At 53.3% G+C, this 16,219-nt stretch overlaps 1 protein-coding gene across 1 annotated transcript in view; it reads right to left on the bottom strand.

Annotated features, from left to right (window-relative positions):
- Window positions 1-5,205: 5,205 nt before the first annotated feature.
- The window catches only part of CACNG2 (calcium voltage-gated channel auxiliary subunit gamma 2), a 51,233-nt gene continuing 40,219 nt past the window's right edge, over window positions 5,206-16,219 (bottom strand). The window contains exons 2-4 of the mRNA XM_009961843.2: window positions 10,067-10,150; window positions 6,208-6,348; window positions 5,206-5,741 (exon numbers count right to left, since the gene is read on the bottom strand). Coding sequence (XP_009960145.2) covers window positions 5,206-5,741; window positions 6,208-6,348; window positions 10,067-10,150 — 761 coding nt within the window. The remainder of the gene's footprint in view (window positions 5,742-6,207; window positions 6,349-10,066; window positions 10,151-16,219) is intronic.

Raw genomic sequence — 16,219 nt, forward strand, 5'->3', positions numbered from 1 at the left:
TTCCTCCAACCCAGATATTTTGACTGACCTCTCAGTCACAAGTCTCTCTGGCATCCCCAGTACCTCAGTGGCTCAGTGCTGTGGAGGAGAAGACGCTGGTGCCCTGCTCACCCCTGGCATACCCAGGGCCTGCTGGAGCACACTACCAGCACTGGGAGGGGCAAGCAAGTGGCATGAGGAGCACAGGGTAACATTTTAGGGTCTTGTACCCATCCAAGAGCTAATGCACCCTGAGAGAGAGGGGAATGAGGGATCCTGCCCAAGCACAAACCCTTTGCTTTCAATGCTGCCCCTTTAAGACATCACTTAATATGACAGATTAATTAGTTAATGTTTGTAAAGTGCTTTGAACATGAAAAGTGCTGTATAAGTGCTGAGTATTAGTATTAATTATTATGACATGGAGGCTGGCCCCATCTGAGCAGCATTCCCCAAGCCTAGTTTCAGGCCGGTGCTGTTTTCCCGGCCTCTCCCCCTCCGTTGTCCCATCCTGTAAAAGCCAGAAGGAGAAGGGGAGAAGCAGAGAGCAAAAAGTAAGACCATCTGCACCCTGCAAGGAAGGAGCACCTCATGGAGTCGTGTTTGGGGGGGGGAGGGGTGGAGCTGAGCCATGCACTCCCTCTGCTTCAGGCCCAGCATCACGTTGGAAATGAAGCTGCATCTCCCCAGGGCCCCACTGGCATGGGGGGACAACAAAGGAGCACCCTCTTGCCCCCAGCTGTGCAGCTGGCTGGGGTTAGAAACAGCACAGGGAGGATGGAGGAGATGCAGGGGAGGTTTCTCCAGCTCATCCCAACCATGCCTGGGTGGGGGCACCCAGCACTGGTGGCAGCTTCAGAGCCAGGTGAGGGGATGAGGAGGGGGTGAGAAGGTTTTAGGGTCCATGAGCTAGATGGGGTGGGGAGGTGGCTGCGTCCCAGACTAGCACGTGGCAGGGCCAGGAGCTCCCTGGTGTCCCCTGGAGCCGGAGCCTGGCCCGCTTTGCTGCCTGTCCCCTCCTCACGCCCTCCTTCTTGGTGAGGCTGCTCCTGGGAAGGGTCCCGGGAGAAGGAGCAGAAATGGGGCGGCGGGCGCCCCCAATTACCTCAGCGGTGAAGCGTCCCGCCGGCTGGCCCATGAAATGTGTGTGTTGACAGGCACGCTGGGGAGGCATGGGGGGGGAGGGTGTGAGGTGTTACTGAGGGGCCCAAAGCAGAGGGCTGAGCTGGTGGGGGTTGGGCTGGAGATGGGGGCTGGGGAGGGCCAGAGTGGGGACCCACAGGTGTCAGCCAGGGGATCCGAATGCTGAGTGCTGGTATCAACCTGTGCAGGGTGCATCGTATGGCGGGGAGGACTGCGGTGCTGTGATCACACTGCGACCCATCAGTGTCTGCTGGGACACCTGGGGCCAGGGGTGCCTTCACCCCACTGCCCCCCTGCCACGGCCAAATTACCCACCCTGGTCTCATCTGCTTGTTCAGCTTGTGATCTCACTCACCTGCCATGGGTCAGACCCTGGCTGCACTTCTGAGGAGCTTTGTCACTCAGGTGGCTGCCCTTCCCTTTCACCTCTCTGAGCTGGTAGTGATGGGGTCTGGTGGGGATCCTGATCCACTGCAGAAAGCCATGGAGGGTCCCACGGCAAACGGAAGCCCAGCAGAGGGCGAGGGGATCTTGGCACATTGGTGACACCCCTGCTGCCAGTGGTGGGGCGGGGGGAGGTAAGGGGCCATGTGGAGAGGCCAGTCCCCTTTGTGGGGCTCTCACCTCCCTGCCCTGCTGCCATCTCACCCGTTTCTGGGTCTGCAGCTCCAGCTGTAAGTAACCCCCCGCTCCAGGCTCCGACACTGAGCGTTTCCACCAGGCAGCCGCTGCCAACCCAGCTGCTGAGGAAATAGCCAGAAATCCCATGAGTGGCTGAACAAAACCCCAAAACAACTTTAGGCCCACTTTCTTTTCTCTTTTTGAGCTGGTGAGCCTGTGCGAATTCTGAGCTCGCCGGCAGATCTTGGCTTGCCGCCATGAGAGCTGCTGTCTTCTGGTAGGAGTTGGGGCATCATCCCTTGTGGTAACACCACCCTGGGAGGAACGTGACAGGAGGGGTGATGCTGGGGGCTACACAAGGGCTGGAGCAAATGTTTTGGAGGGCAGCTGAGAAAGCCCACGAGTATGACTTGAGTTTACCTGCGCTTACTTCAAAAAAGCATTGTGGCAAAACCCTCTCCTCTTGCTTTGTCCTTCCTCCTTGTATCTCGACGACCGGCTTGAGGAGAGCAGTTGAAGCAAGACCGTCCACTGAATAGCCAAAGAGGACAAAACTGTCTGCAATAGTTGACTCTCTTGCTAGGTTTCCAGGTACTCCTCTGGCACAGTGGGACAATAAATCCCCCCCAATAAATCACATAAACGAGGACCGAGTTATAAAAAAAAAAATCTTTATTTCATGTACCAGGATTTTTTTTTTTGTCATTTTCTCTTTTTAAAATTTTTTTTCTTTTTAACAGTCTGAAAAAAACCACAAAATAAAGAAAATGGAGGTTGGTTTCTTGTACTGGTTTGAGCTGGACATGAGCAATGCCCTCAGAAAGAAGCTTCCCTGCCAGCCCTCGCCTCCTGCACGCTCCCCCCTTCCCGCCTGGCCCCAGGGGCACGCTCGGCCTTGTGAATGCTCCCCAGCTCCGCATGGCATCGGGCAGGCGAGGGCGGCTGGGGATGGAAGCCCCAATGCCGCCCTCCCTCTTTGCCAGGGTACGGGAAACTGGCTTTAACTTATTTCTTGGGGGGCATTGGCGGGGGGACGGGGGTGTCTCCGTGTGAGTCTTTTTTGAAGGGCTTGGGGGGTCACGGGAGGGGATTTCAGTGGGGCAGGGGGGGGATCTGGATACCCAGCCAAGCCGGTCACATCCTCCCCTTGCCCCATGTTGCCATTTTGGGGGGTGATCCCCTCCCATTGCTACACCCCACCCTGCCCCAGAGTGGGGTGGGTGTGTGTTTAAGCAGCGGGGGGGTGGAGGAGCGGGGGGATGTGCAGGGAGGATCAGGATGCTTTTAAGCAGAAACCCCACTGGGACCCAAAGCGGGGAACTGCATGGCTCCTAAAACTGGAGCAGCAGGAACGGGGACGGAAAAAAAGTCCAAAAGTGGGTCTGAGCTGCCAAAGGGCTTGGCGGCCCCATCCTGCAAACCCTTGGCCTCGTGCCTGCCTGGGGCACAGCTGCTTTTGAGGAGCTGCCCCAAAAGGGGTCCTGTCCTTGCCCTGGGCTGGCCGGCGGCTCGCAGGGTGTGACAGAGGCCCTGTGTGCTCCCCTGCCGCCATCTCCCCTCCTGCCTGTGTATCTGTGGCGGCCATCGTTGGGGGAGCTGGATTAAAAGCAGCTTCTGGCACCCCTGGTGCCCCGTTCCCCCAGCATGGCAGGGAGGGAGGGGGCTGTGGCCAGGCCAAGGGTCCCAAGGTGGGATGGCGGAGGCCCAGCTCTCCTCGCTGCTGCGGATGAGACCACAGCAGGCTGGGACCCCCTAGCAAGTGGGGGACGAGGACAAACCCAGCAGGCATGGAGATGCCCGACAGCTTCGTACCTCTCCCTGGCATGGCCACCGGGACTTTTTGGGGGCTCAGGCCCAGTGTGGGGGGTCCCTGGCATGGGGGCCGGTGGGGGGAACGTGTCAAGGCCAAGCAGCCAGCGGCTGGCTTTGGGTCAGAGCAGGCTGGCTGTGCCCGGGGCGGGGGACAGGGCTGATTTCAGGGGGGCAGCTGCGTGGGCCTCCCCATGCCCCCACATGGCTGCAGCCCCACTGGCGGGACCTAAGGGGGATCCGGGCAGATTTGAGGGGTGAGCAGCCACCCTCGGGAGCCTCTGGAGCATTCACAGGAGAACGTGCACTCACCTGGGCACGCGTGTGTGGGCATGGGCACGCGTGTGCACGAGTGCCACCCACCCCTCCCCGACCCCGTCAGCATGCCGCCCTTGGATTTGGCCTCCCATGTGCCCCCCTGCCGCAGCAGCAGCATCCTGAAGGGATGGGAGCCCCGGTTCCCCTCCAGCAGCCCCCCACCCTCTGCCTGCGCCTCCCACCCCTCTCCCTGCTGTCTTTTTCCTTTTTTTTTCACAGTTTAAAGCTGGAGAAAACAAAAATGAAAAGAAAAAAGAAAAAAATACTATCTGTTTTTCTTGCAAGTAAATCCACTTATTCTATTTACATTTATTTATAGCTGTTGTTTTATTAAAAAAATTGCCACTTTTTTCTTTTAAGAAACCTTTTTTTGTCTTTTTTTTTTTGTCTGTATGTGTGTGTGTGTCTTTGTTTACTGTGTTTCTTTGCTTTTTTGCACTGTCACCGTTAACCCCAGGGTCCCCAGGGCAGGGGGGAGCTGGGGAAGCAGGGACCCCCCCTGGGGACACTGCGGAGGGGTGACTCAGCATCGGCTCCTGCACTCCCTAGGGACAGGAATCACTTTTAACCCCTACAGACCCGTGGGGGACGAGCGGATCCCCACGGATCCTGGGGGAACGTAGTGGGTTGCAGTTGGCCCCGGCACCCCGGGATCCTCTGTAACGGGCCCAAGGACACCAAAGTCACTGCCGGCCAAACCCCCATCCCCTGTCCCCCGAGGAGCCTGTGCTGGGTTAAAGGTAAGTGGGAAACAAACTGTAAAATTAAAGAATAAAACCCCCCAAAATCCAAAGAGCTGCCTCCTCCTCCTCCTCCTCCTCCCACTTGATTTATTGTCATTTGTTATTTCTTGGTTCCCTTTTACTTTTTTTTTAAGTCTGTTTTTATTAAATGTTAAAATAATGGTACATGGGAAATCATGCATTTTCTTTTAAATTTATTTCTATTTTTTAAATCTCTCTCGGTTTTAAAGTTTTTCTTTTTTTTCCTTTTTTCTTTTTCTGTTTTTTTTTAAAGAATTTTTTTCACTGTTGTCTCTTTCCTCACGTTTCCTTTTCGTTTGTTTGGTTTTTTTGTTCGCTCGCTTGTTTGCCTGCTTATCTGCATGTTCGTAGGTTGTTTTTCTCGTTGTTTTTTGTTTGTTTGTTTTTTTGTTGTTTTTTTGTGGATTTTTTTTTTTTGCGTTGGGAAGGTCCCCACCCCTGCAAGGGGCACTTCCACCTCCTCCTTCCCACCCCCCTGCTGCCCCCTGCCCCCTTCCACCCTCCCCACCCCGCAGCCCACCCCATCTCCTCCTGCCCGTTCCTGCCCCATTTTCAGCTCCTGGTGACGGCTTCATACCGGGGTGGTCCGGCGGTTGGCTGTGTTGGTGTGGATAGAGTCCTTGTTCTCTTTCTGGATACAGTTGTGAACCTGGAGGAAACTGTTATCCCTGTCGGAGTTGTAGGTGGCGGTGGGGGTGGTGGTTGCCTTCAGCGGGTCCCTGGTCAGGGTGTACATCGAGATCTCTGTTGATGGGAGGGTGTTGAACCCTTTGATCCCGACAGGAGAGGCATCCCTGGAGTGTGAAGGCTCAGTAGAGCGGGAGCTGGAGCGGCTGCGTCTCTGATAGCGGTACCGGTAGCTGGGGATGCGGGTGATGGCGGAGGACTGGAGGTAGTCCGTGGCACGAGCGTTGGCGCGCAGCTGTTTGTGCCGGTCTATGAACATGTGGACGGCCAGCACTCCCACCATCTCGGCTATAATGAAGGACAGGGCCCCGAAGTAGAAGGACCAGCCGTAGGAGTAGCTGTTCTTCTTGGAGTCGCTCTTGGAGGGGTCTCCAGCGTTGGCTGATATGTATACGATGATGCCAATTATATTACTCAGACCTGCCAGCCGGACGGTGGGAGAGAAAGAGGGACACATCAGGAGGGTCACACATGGCGGTGGTAGGGGCCATAGGGTTGAGCTTCTGCCCCTAGGAGGTGGGCATGGGAGGCCCCCAGCCACCCATCCCCTCCTGGTGGGCAGCTTTCTGGGCAAGACTCTCCACGTGTGCTTGCTGCATCCCTGGACTGCGCTCCTGGCTGGTCCCTGAGAGACACAGGACGTAGGGAAACACTCTCCCTCCAGGAGCTCCCAAGCAGCAGGAAAGCCTCTGCCTCTGCCAGGCGAGCAGGCAAGGTGGAGAGGCATCCTCAGGAGGCTGCTTTCACCCTGAATAAGGCTTATCAGGGCTGGGAAACACATGCAGTCCTGCCTAGGAAACCGTGCCCCTGCAGGATGCCCTGTCTGGTCAGCCCTACCACCCCCAGCACCCATCTCCAGGGTGTCAGGCCCTGTGCATCCCTTTACCTGCAGACACGAAGAAGATGCCGGCACTAAGGATGATGTTGTGTCGGGTTTTGTAGAACTCGCTGGCTGCAATGCAGAGTCCACCCATGAAAAGCAGAATCACACTCAGGATCGGGAAAATACTAGAGGCTCTAACAGCCCCTGTGGAGGAGAGAGGGAGAGGGGCAGAAAGAACAGCGCAGGTGTGAGAGAGAGGAAAAAGGGGCATGGAAACGGCACCGGGGAGAGGGGATGGGGGGAGACAAGCATGTTTTGTGGGTGGGGGTGAAGGGGAGAGGGCAACGTGCAGGTGGGGAGTAGTTCAAGGAGGGATAAAGGCATTGGGGGATGGAGGGAGGGAGAGAGAAACAAAGTGTGTCAGAAAAAGAGAGCAGTCCAAAGCAGCTCTCCCACACCCTGGCTGCTGCTGCTGCCGTGAAGCAGGTGGCCTGGCACGGGGGAGGCGGAGGGGGCTGTGGGGCCAGTGGCTGAGCTGGGAGCCTGCTTGTGCTGCCTGTCCCCCCTCACGCTATCTTTTCTTCTGCTTTCGGGGGGACTATGGGCTGGAGGGGGAGCCCTGGCACTATCTGGCTTCTCCTCCTGTGGGGCGCTGCCGCTCGAGCCTGCTCTTCAAAGAGCAGCAACCCAAATGCTTCCCGCGGAGCTGCTCAATCTCGAATCCTCCTGAAAGGGCATGAGCATCTCAAGGAGAGATTTTTTTTTTTTTTTTGTAGGGCTGAGAAGGAGCTCCTGGTGCCACGCATTGCTCTGCGGCTGCAGTGAGGACTGAGAAGCGAAAGTCCCAGCCCTGGGTGCTGAAACACGGGGCTTATCCTAGTGATTAAACAACTGGGCTCCTTCCAGAGGGCAGTGATGGGTTCGGATGTGCCAGCTCCCACACACGCACGCTCTCCATCGGTCGATATGGGAAGAGCTCAGCCAGCAGAGGGCAATGGCATAGATGCATGTATATACTCATGTGCAAAACATACCCCAAAGTTTCTGGGGGACTCTTGTATTCACTCAGGGAAAGGCCAGGACTGTGTATACACATACCTGCACACACAGGCACACACGCCACATAGCTCATGGGCTTTTCACTGGGTACCGATGGTCTGCCTGAGTTTGTGTTGCCAATATTTGTATTTTTTAACTAGGAAGGCCTTCCCTCCTCCCTTCCCAAGAGAAAATAAGCTGTGAAAGTGTGAAATGAAGCCTTGCTTGATAAAGAAAGGTATCAGATGGAATGGTGCAATTCTGCTTGTGGAGCAAAGATCCGGAAGGTGGGATGCAAGCTAATCCCTCCTTGCCTGCAAGAATGAACCCTACTGAAGCAAGCACAGGACTTTTTCCTAAGCAGGCAGAGACCATGATCCAAAGACCCTGTTGGCATCAGGATCCTATCAGGAATAAGCAATCACCACTTTGAGAGGGGTCCTAGCCCACTGCCTGTGCATGGGGAATGCAAAAGGCAGGGAGAAACCTCTCTTGCTTGATTTCTGGTTCTGCCTGGCTGTGTTTCAGGGAACAGGATAGTGATAATAACCATCTTAATAAGCTTCTGGAAAGCAAGGCGGGATTTGACAATGCGAAGCTTAAATGGCAGTAAGTAAACATCAAGCAGACATCTGCTGATCAGAGGGTTTCCAGAGGGATGCTCAGTCAGTCCCACAGCCTGGCCCTGACCACATCAGTTTTATCTGGGTCTTAATTCTGAAATTCATGTCTGTTGGGAGAACACAAAGCTGACAGCTGACATTGGGAGCTGTGGGCATTATGTGATGGGGGAGGACAGCATCCTCGTTCAGCCCCTGCTATCTGCCCCTCAAGAGGACCATGCCAGCAAGAGAGGGGCAGAATCTCATCCAGTCTTCCTGGGTCCAGGGTCTTTGGTCTAAAGAGAAGGGGACTCATGACGGTGTTCAGATGCTCTCTCGTATCATCTGTCAACTCTCTAGCTTGAGTGTCTTCTAGCAAAGAAATGCAGGGAAGCTTCCATTTCCTCTCTGACAACCGGTGTTTGATTTCTAAAAGCCTAAGACACCTTAAGTGGACAGCTGGCAGAACTAAAGTCTAAGCCCTTCTACCAGGCCATGGACACTGCCCCACAACTGTCCTGGTCCCCTGAATGAGAGAATTGCCTAGTCTGATACTAATAAACAGCTTTGTAACTGTTCTTGCCGGTACTGCTAGGCATCGCCCATGCGGAGCACCCAGGGACTCTGGTTTGGCAGAAGTCCTGGGAAGAAGCTGTCCAGTGGGGTCCCTCTCCAGTCAGGTCTAAGCCAGAAGAAATCCCACTTCCCTCAGGAGTGACCCAAGTAGTCCTTTATTGACTTGCCAAATCCCTCTTTGAACCTGGTTCTTTCTTAAAAAGGACTCTACCCTGGGGACACCGTCAGGTCCTGATGTTAGGCCAGTTTTTGTCTTCAGATCTTGTTCCCTCTGAGGCAACAGACCCATCCTTCTTGAGATATTCACCCCCTTCCCCCAACTCTTCTTTCTGAAGTGCAGCTGATGCTGCAAGCAGCTTCCTTGCTACCAAGCATCTCTGCCCTCAGGGGCAGCCTGCACAGTCACTGTGCCAAACTGGATCAAACCCCAGTCTTCAGCTTTGCTGTTCAGGGGCCACGCAGTGATTAAGAGACCAATGCTGCAGAAAGGCAGCAATTTCCTTGGGTTATTTACAATTTACAGGGGATGAAGAACTGTTTGAGAAACCAAGAGGAAGCAGCATAAGATCTGCCTCTCTTCACATACAAATGAGCCTCACAGAGCCCAAATTATCTCTCTCATCCCTGCCGCAGGGCTGGGTCTCCACATCTGGCTTGGAGCATGCCAGCATGACAAGGAGCTATTCTTGAAAGACTCCCAGCCTTTGGAGACCTCTGATGCTTAACCTTGTGAGGTCAAAAGCTCTTATCTGAGATTTCTGAAGGCAGAAGATCTGTTCTCATGATATCAGAAGGTGTTGGGCTTGTGGAGGGAGGGCAGGATAGCAAGGTGAAGACCTCAGAGGAGGAGTGATCCCTGTTCATCTGTGCTAAAGGAGGAGCAAGCTCCTGCTTCTGGGGCAGGTGGAAATGCTTACTTGTGGTCAGAGAGGGCAACACGTGATGTGGATCTGCCCTGCTGGCCAGGCTGCCTTCCCTGTCCCCATGCGCAAAGTGGTGCAACCTTCAACTGCATGTCCCAGGCTGGACTTGGAGCTCAGGTCAGGTTTCCTTACAGAGACTCTGTGTGCCTGGGGTACAGCACCTCTCCTGGAGACTGTGGGTGAGCACCAGGACTTTTATTCAAAGAGATCTGACTGTCTTTATTCCTGCTTCCTATTCCCATCACTAAAATCACTGAAACCAGCAAGGATCAGATCTGCAGCCTCTGTAGGCAAGTGGTGTTTGGGGAAAGGTGAAGACAGAAACAGGTTCTTCTCAGACACAAACCAGCTAATTTCTTAAATCTGATGCAACTGGAGTATCAGCTAAGGAAATATAAACTTCCTTTGCTCTGGGAGGACACACACACACTCATACACACTCACACTGCCCCAGCTAGTCCAGTCCTGACCCTATGCCCACTCAGCAGCTCTCCAATGGATTTGAATTAAGACTCTGGATTTAGATCATAATTAATTGCTGTTAATAAAAAATGCCACTGGTTGTTTTACTATGAGTTTGAAACTTGCACTGTCTCATGGGCCGGGCCCCAGGTGGGTGAGAGCGGAGCCATTTTTGGGGGTTGGTGGGGCTCTGGGGTCGCCTCCTCTGTCCCACTGATCGTCACAGGTCCCAGCGTCTCCACCACACTACCTTCAGAAAGCAAAAGGCACCCGACGCTAGCACCTACGAGCCATTGCAAGGAGAAGAGCCTGTGGACTTACGGAGGAAATATTCTGCTGTATCGGCTTCATAATCTGCATCCTCAGGGAAGTGATCGATTTGCTTACACAGACCTTTAAAATTCCCTAGGGAACAAGAGAAAAAAAAAGAACAAATGAGAACACCAAAACCTGCCTCACAGGAACAGCTGCCCTCTGTGTCACCCTTTGTGCCCTCCCTGCCTTCCTCCCAGGCAGCACGCCTGCTCATGTACGCATGCCCATTAAATGCCCAGGTACTCTCCTTGCATGCTTGCATGTGTATCTCCCTCTTATTTGCACACGAAGGTGGGATTTGCCATCTGGATCCAGCCTGGCGCCTGCCTAGCCCAGCACCCTTCACTCAGCGGTGGAGAGCACCAGAAGCTTTGGCCAGCAGGTATGACTCCTGCTGCAGATGGACAGGAGAGCACTGCCTGCCTCTGAGGGAGGTGATGGGAAAAGAAGCCACAGACTAGGTCACGCTGTGAAGCATGAGGGTCAGGGTCCCTTCCCTCAATGTTGACTGGCGTAACTGTGGGTGTTTGTGTTTCACTTGATGTGGCCTTGGTGGATCCCAGCAGTGCTGTGTACAGCGGGGTGATCAGTTTTGGGTGGAAACGCATTTGTTTCTGTCAGCTGTGAATTTGCTGCCTATTAATTTCATGGGCAGGACACATCCTGTTTTTCTGGTGCCGCACAAGAAGAACAAAAGCTCTTAATCTGCTTTCTCCGTATGACTGCTTGGTTTTGCCTACCTTTATCAGGCATCCTCTTGTGTCCTCTCTCAGACTAAGGCTACAAGAAGCTTGCTGCAAGTGTGTGTATGCAGCTCAGCAGCGAAACACCCTTTACACTGGGAGAGCAAAATCGTCTGTCATAAGTGAGGAAAGGTGGCCTAGTCACCCTCAGTTTCCTCAGGCTGGTTTACATACAGGGCCTTCTGCTAGCTTTAGCCATGAGGCACCCTTTTTCACATACTCCAACACCAGCAAAGCCATCCCAGCAGGAAGGCAGCAACATCTTCCCAGTCTTTTGTCATCTGGGATGCCTACCAGGCTCTTATTTTCATCATTCATGTCTCCCTCCTCTTGAAATCAGGAATACCACTCCAGAGAGGTAATTCTCAAGCCACATCATCATCCTGACCACTGGTTGACTAGTATCTCAAAGGATCAGGTTGTTCATGCTTGTACAGGGGTGACCATGTGGAAGGCAATTTCATTATACCACCTGTGGTTCCTCCAAACTTTTTCTCCTGCCTTCCCTTACATTTCCCTCTGGACTCTTGCACTGGCTGGCCATTAGCACAGAACTGATGGACATAATCTCCCCAGAAAGGAGGAATGCAGTGTCCGTATGAGGTGCATGGATAGGAGGCATGGTGATCCCATGGGCCCCCTCACCAGAGGTCAGCCACCAAAGTGGCTCAGGCTGACTGATCCCTCAGCAGAAGAGTTTGGAGCCCAGGTCTGGAGAGTGACAAATGCTGTGGCAACCTGGGAAAGCCACATGCTGCCCTGGCCCTGAGCCCAGCCACTGGACCAGCTGGGTGTTGAGGGCGAGGGGGCAATGAAGCCACTGTACTTGTGGTTGTTGTCTCTGGGAAGGGTTGCTTGCAAGGAACCCAGAGCTCTTACAGGCCAACCCTACCCAGGCTGAGACCTGCAGGGACCATGTTGGGTCCCCGGGTCATGCCTGGAAAAGTTTATTCCAGATGAATTCCAATGATCTTTCAGGTATTTGGGAATAGCTGGAAGAAGGACCAAGCTTAAAAGTTTCCCCAGATCTGCCCCTGAGTTTCTTCTCAAGGCCCAGCCTTGCTGGAGCAAGGTTTGGCATGCTTTGGGAGGCAGTGCTGAGCACAGAGCTATAGAAGGCAGGTAGGTAGTTTCCTTTAGGTCAGCCCCCAAGGTCAGCTCCTCCTGCATCCAGTTGGCTTGTGTCTGATGCTTCTGAGATACATATCTCCTTTAAATACTAGTTCAAAGAGCTTCCATGAAGAGTCTAGAGACAGCAGAGAGGAGTGTGTGCATGTAAGATGTAAGTAATAGAAGAAGAAAGTAGGAACAAAGCCTCTCCATGTACCTCTGAAGTGTTATTCCCACATTGAAACTGTGGGTTATGAAAGGAGGTTATTAATCACCCATCTCCATCACCAGTTACCTTGTTCAAGAAGTGTCTGCTTCTCAGCCATGGCTCTTCTGGAAGGAAAACTTCATAGCCAAGCAAATCCCCTTGCCACACTCCCACCCTGCTACTTGCCCACTTAAATACCTGTGAGGAAGGCAGATATAGCATGAAGGGGGTCCTTTCCCTTGCTTTCCCCTGACTGCCTGGGGCCATCTGCCCGTGACAGATGAGCAGCTCATCACCCTGCTCCTTTGGCTGCGGTCACTGCTGCACAGTGCATGTGAACACTGCTGCTCTCCGAGGCACCGGGGAAGTCTGCAGCCTCAGATTTCATCTCCTTGCCCAGCAGATCCTGAACGCTGAGTGCCTCCTGCCCGTACACGCTGGGGGAGCAGGCAGAGCCTGCGTGCACCTCCCAGATGAGGCTCCCGGCTCTCAACCAGAGCCCCCCCGGTTGGAATCAGCCAGGGAGAGAAGAGGCACTACATCTGGAAACCCCCTCACTCTGTGCCATCCTTTTCCTGCTTCCTCTCTTCTCCCTCTCCCCTGCTCTGTTTCTTGCTGTATTTGGGCCCAATTAATTCCTATGTGAGGAATCAAGCTGCTTGGGAAAGGTGCTGCAACTTGTGTAGGGTGTCTTTTTATATGGACTTGGGTGGGGTAGCTACTCAGGGGTTCAGCGCTTAGGCAGAGTGAGGGCATGTGCAGGCTCTTTGAAAAGCTTCTCCTGTTGCTGAGTGTCCAAAAGGCCTTGCTGATCTGGTTCAGCAGGGTACTTGGCCATTGGGGTGTCCAGCCTTGGCTTGCTTAAAATGCTGTGACATTGAGGAGCTGCCCTTCACCACAGGTTGATAGGCTGTGCCAGGCTGATCCCCCTCCCTGGCTCAACCCTGCCAGGGTTCGTGAGGGCAGGGTGGGCAGCATTGGCCCCACTTTAGCCCCTACTTTGTCTCTGCTCAGCACAGAGTACCGTGATTCTGGATGCTGACTATTTGCCTGTGCTACCACACCCTCTCCTCCAATGCCTCCTGGCTCCTCTGGGCGATGGATGGGGAAAGGATGCAGAATTTAGGTCATTAATGCGCTAACTGGGAATATGAGAGAACAAGATTCAGTTTTTGCTCTGCCACAGGCATGCTGTTAAAAGAAATTCTTCTCTCTGCCTTAGAGTCCCACCCTGTAAAATGGGGGTGACAGCACTCCTCAGCCTTGTGCCGTACGGGGACATGCTAAAGAGGGCATGATGTGGGTGCACTGGTGCCAGCGGCTGTGCAAGCACACGGAGTAGGTGAGCGATGGATGACGGCGGTTCAGAAACCCGCTTGGTGCGGGGAAGGCCTCGATGTCACTTCTTGCGCCAAGGTCACTCGGCAGTTCTCTGACAGACATCTGTGGCCTGCTGAGATGGTGCGGCAGCCTCCCTGGCACCTGTGCCGGTGGAAGCGCCACGGCCGCACGCGGGGAGGGGGATGGAGCAGCTCGGCAGCACTGACGAGGTCTGACACAACAGCCTTTTCCTGTGCTGCACGTGCGGTTTGCGGAGCCAGGGAGGGAAGAGACATGTGCCACCCTACAGGTAATACTCCCGAATGCCTGAGCAAGAGCATATTATTATTTGGGAGGAAGTGTAGGGCTCTGAGAGACCCTCAAGGGAGTAAGAGCGATCTCTCCTCTGTACTTGTGTCCCTCTGCCCTTCCCATTCTTCCCAACTTGAGCTATTTCATGCTACACACCCTGAAACAGACAGGTGTTGAGCTCTCTGGCTTTTCCTGCATGCCTCTCTGAGAAACTTAAGCCACGCGCTTCCACCTCCTCCTTGCAGCTCTCCCAGCGCAGTTCGGGTTCTCCTCTCATCCTTTTTCTTGTGCTTACCCACCAGGTCTTCCTCCTGTTTCTCAGTCTCTCTCATTCATGGCAGCCATCTCCCTCTCCCCAGCGTGTCGGTGTGGGGACCCCTCGAGCAGCCTGCTTTGGGATGTGCAGGTGAGGCGAGGAGGAGCTCTGGCTTGTGTAAGGACAGAAATGATAGGAATGCCCAGGTCCATGGAAAATCACAGAGCAGCTCCCAAGTCCCCTGGGTGTTACTGGGAGTCCTTAGATGAGATCCCCACCATTTGCTTGTCGCTTGCCCAAGCTTTGGAAAATGCAGTCTGGAGGAGCTAGGACTGGTGCAAGAGGCACACTGCCCCCCCGGTGCCTGGACCAGGACAGAAGTTGCCCAGCCAGGGCATTAAGAGCAGAGACAACCTGCCACACTGACGAGAGGGACTGAATGTCTAAGATGTGTGAAAATCAAGATTAACTGTCCTCAGAGAGACCTCCTCCAATGCGTCCCGGTCATCATCTGGGTACGTGCTGTCTATCCAGGACAGCTGGCAGCCGTCAGCTCTGCTGCAGCGAGAGTCAGACCAAGTTACCCCCGACGAGAACCTGGCTCAGTATTGTTGGTGTTACGGTTTATTTTTGTGCCGCTTTGTGCAGCCCTGTCTCTTTCAGAAGTCTCGCTTGCCTGCAGAGTGCATTCCATTGCAGAATAGTAAGTTCCAAAGAATGAAAAGCTACGCCCTTCCTGCAGGGTAGGAACACTTTTAAATGGTCAGGACTGTACATCTGAAAACTGGGAGCCAGAGGCAGAGGAAAAGACATCCAAAAGGAGAGAAGCAGACAAAGAGGGACAAGAACAAAAAGACCTGTTTTCCCAGAATGATTTGTGATATTTCCATTTATGGAAAAAAGCAATCCACTGAAAGCTTTCCTTCAGTCTCACTCTCTAATTTAGCAGAGGTTTTGGCATGGTGACTTCTAGAGAAATAAATAAAGGGGGCTGGATATAGCTGTTGCATCTAAAAGCTTAGAAAGATAGCTTGGTGTTGGCCAAGGATTCAGTACCTCTTTCTGCCACATGGTCCCTGTATCATCTTAGGCAAGTCACTTAACCCCTCTCTTCTTTCACTCAAAATGGGAATAACAGTACTTCCCCGCCTCAGGGAAATAGCCTGAGGATATTTACATTAAAAATATGAAAGTGATCAGATAATTCTGCCCACCTTCCAGTTCAAACATAACGTGCTCATCTTTGATGTGGCCTTCTCCCAGATAAACACAAAGGCTGCGCACACGTGAAAGCTCTCCCAAATTAACGCTTGTGATTCCTGCCTTAGAAGTAATCTTTGTTGCAGATTAAACTAATATTTGCTATCTACCCATGAAAGAAATGTGAGAAACGGTGCACAAAGTATGGGTAGTCAGACGAAACCACAAACATTTCTTTCTGCTCCAGGACCCTGTTTCTGAGCGGAGTCCGTTTAGTACCAGGTGGTGACGTGGGGCTCAGAGCCAGCCTATGGACTGGGAAGACAAATTCCACAGCTACATGGCAAACTGTTGGCGTGTCTTTCTTAAACGTATCGGCAAAGGGTTTCCAAACCAGGAGAGGAGGTCTGGTGTCCCTGTCAAAAAATGACGTTAGTGACACTGAGTTCTTTGTGCCCAACCTGACATGACTTCAGGAGGAAGGCGTGAGGTTTCATGGAGAGCCAAGGGAAGCACAGGAAAAGACCTTTGAAGGTATTTTGATTGCTCTCCACGCTTCCAAGAATGAAGCACTGGAGAGCACTCATCGTTTTGGGGCAGCTGGAGCTGATGAAGAGCACAGTGGAAGGGAGCACAGACAGTTCTCGCAGGCATCTGCTTTTACCCACCTGTGCTGATGTGCCCAAAAGAAAGGCTGGCTTTTTGAAAGTCCTCGTTATCCCTCTCGGGGAATCTCTCCATAGATGGCATCTTACGAAAATTAGGCCATCTTTTCACGTGCCTCAGTATGCATTTAAAGGCCTCGGTTACAGGGTGTAGGGTTATACCAGCAAACATAGCCACTGTGACACAAGGGAAGGTAATTTTGGGGCTTGAGCAGGTGCTGCTCTGACCCTGCACAGCATAAGGGATGCTGTGCGAGTGGCAATTCCTTTTGACTCAGGCGGGTAATTTTAAGACCGAAGAGTCCACAGCTCTCCTTAGGAACAGAAGAACTTTCCACTACAAGG

The sequence above is a fragment of the Leptosomus discolor genome, chromosome 1 (genome assembly GCF_034619465.1).
Source record: "Leptosomus discolor isolate bLepDis1 chromosome 1, bLepDis1.hap2, whole genome shotgun sequence".
Classification (NCBI taxonomy): domain Eukaryota; kingdom Metazoa; phylum Chordata; class Aves; order Leptosomiformes; family Leptosomidae; genus Leptosomus; species Leptosomus discolor.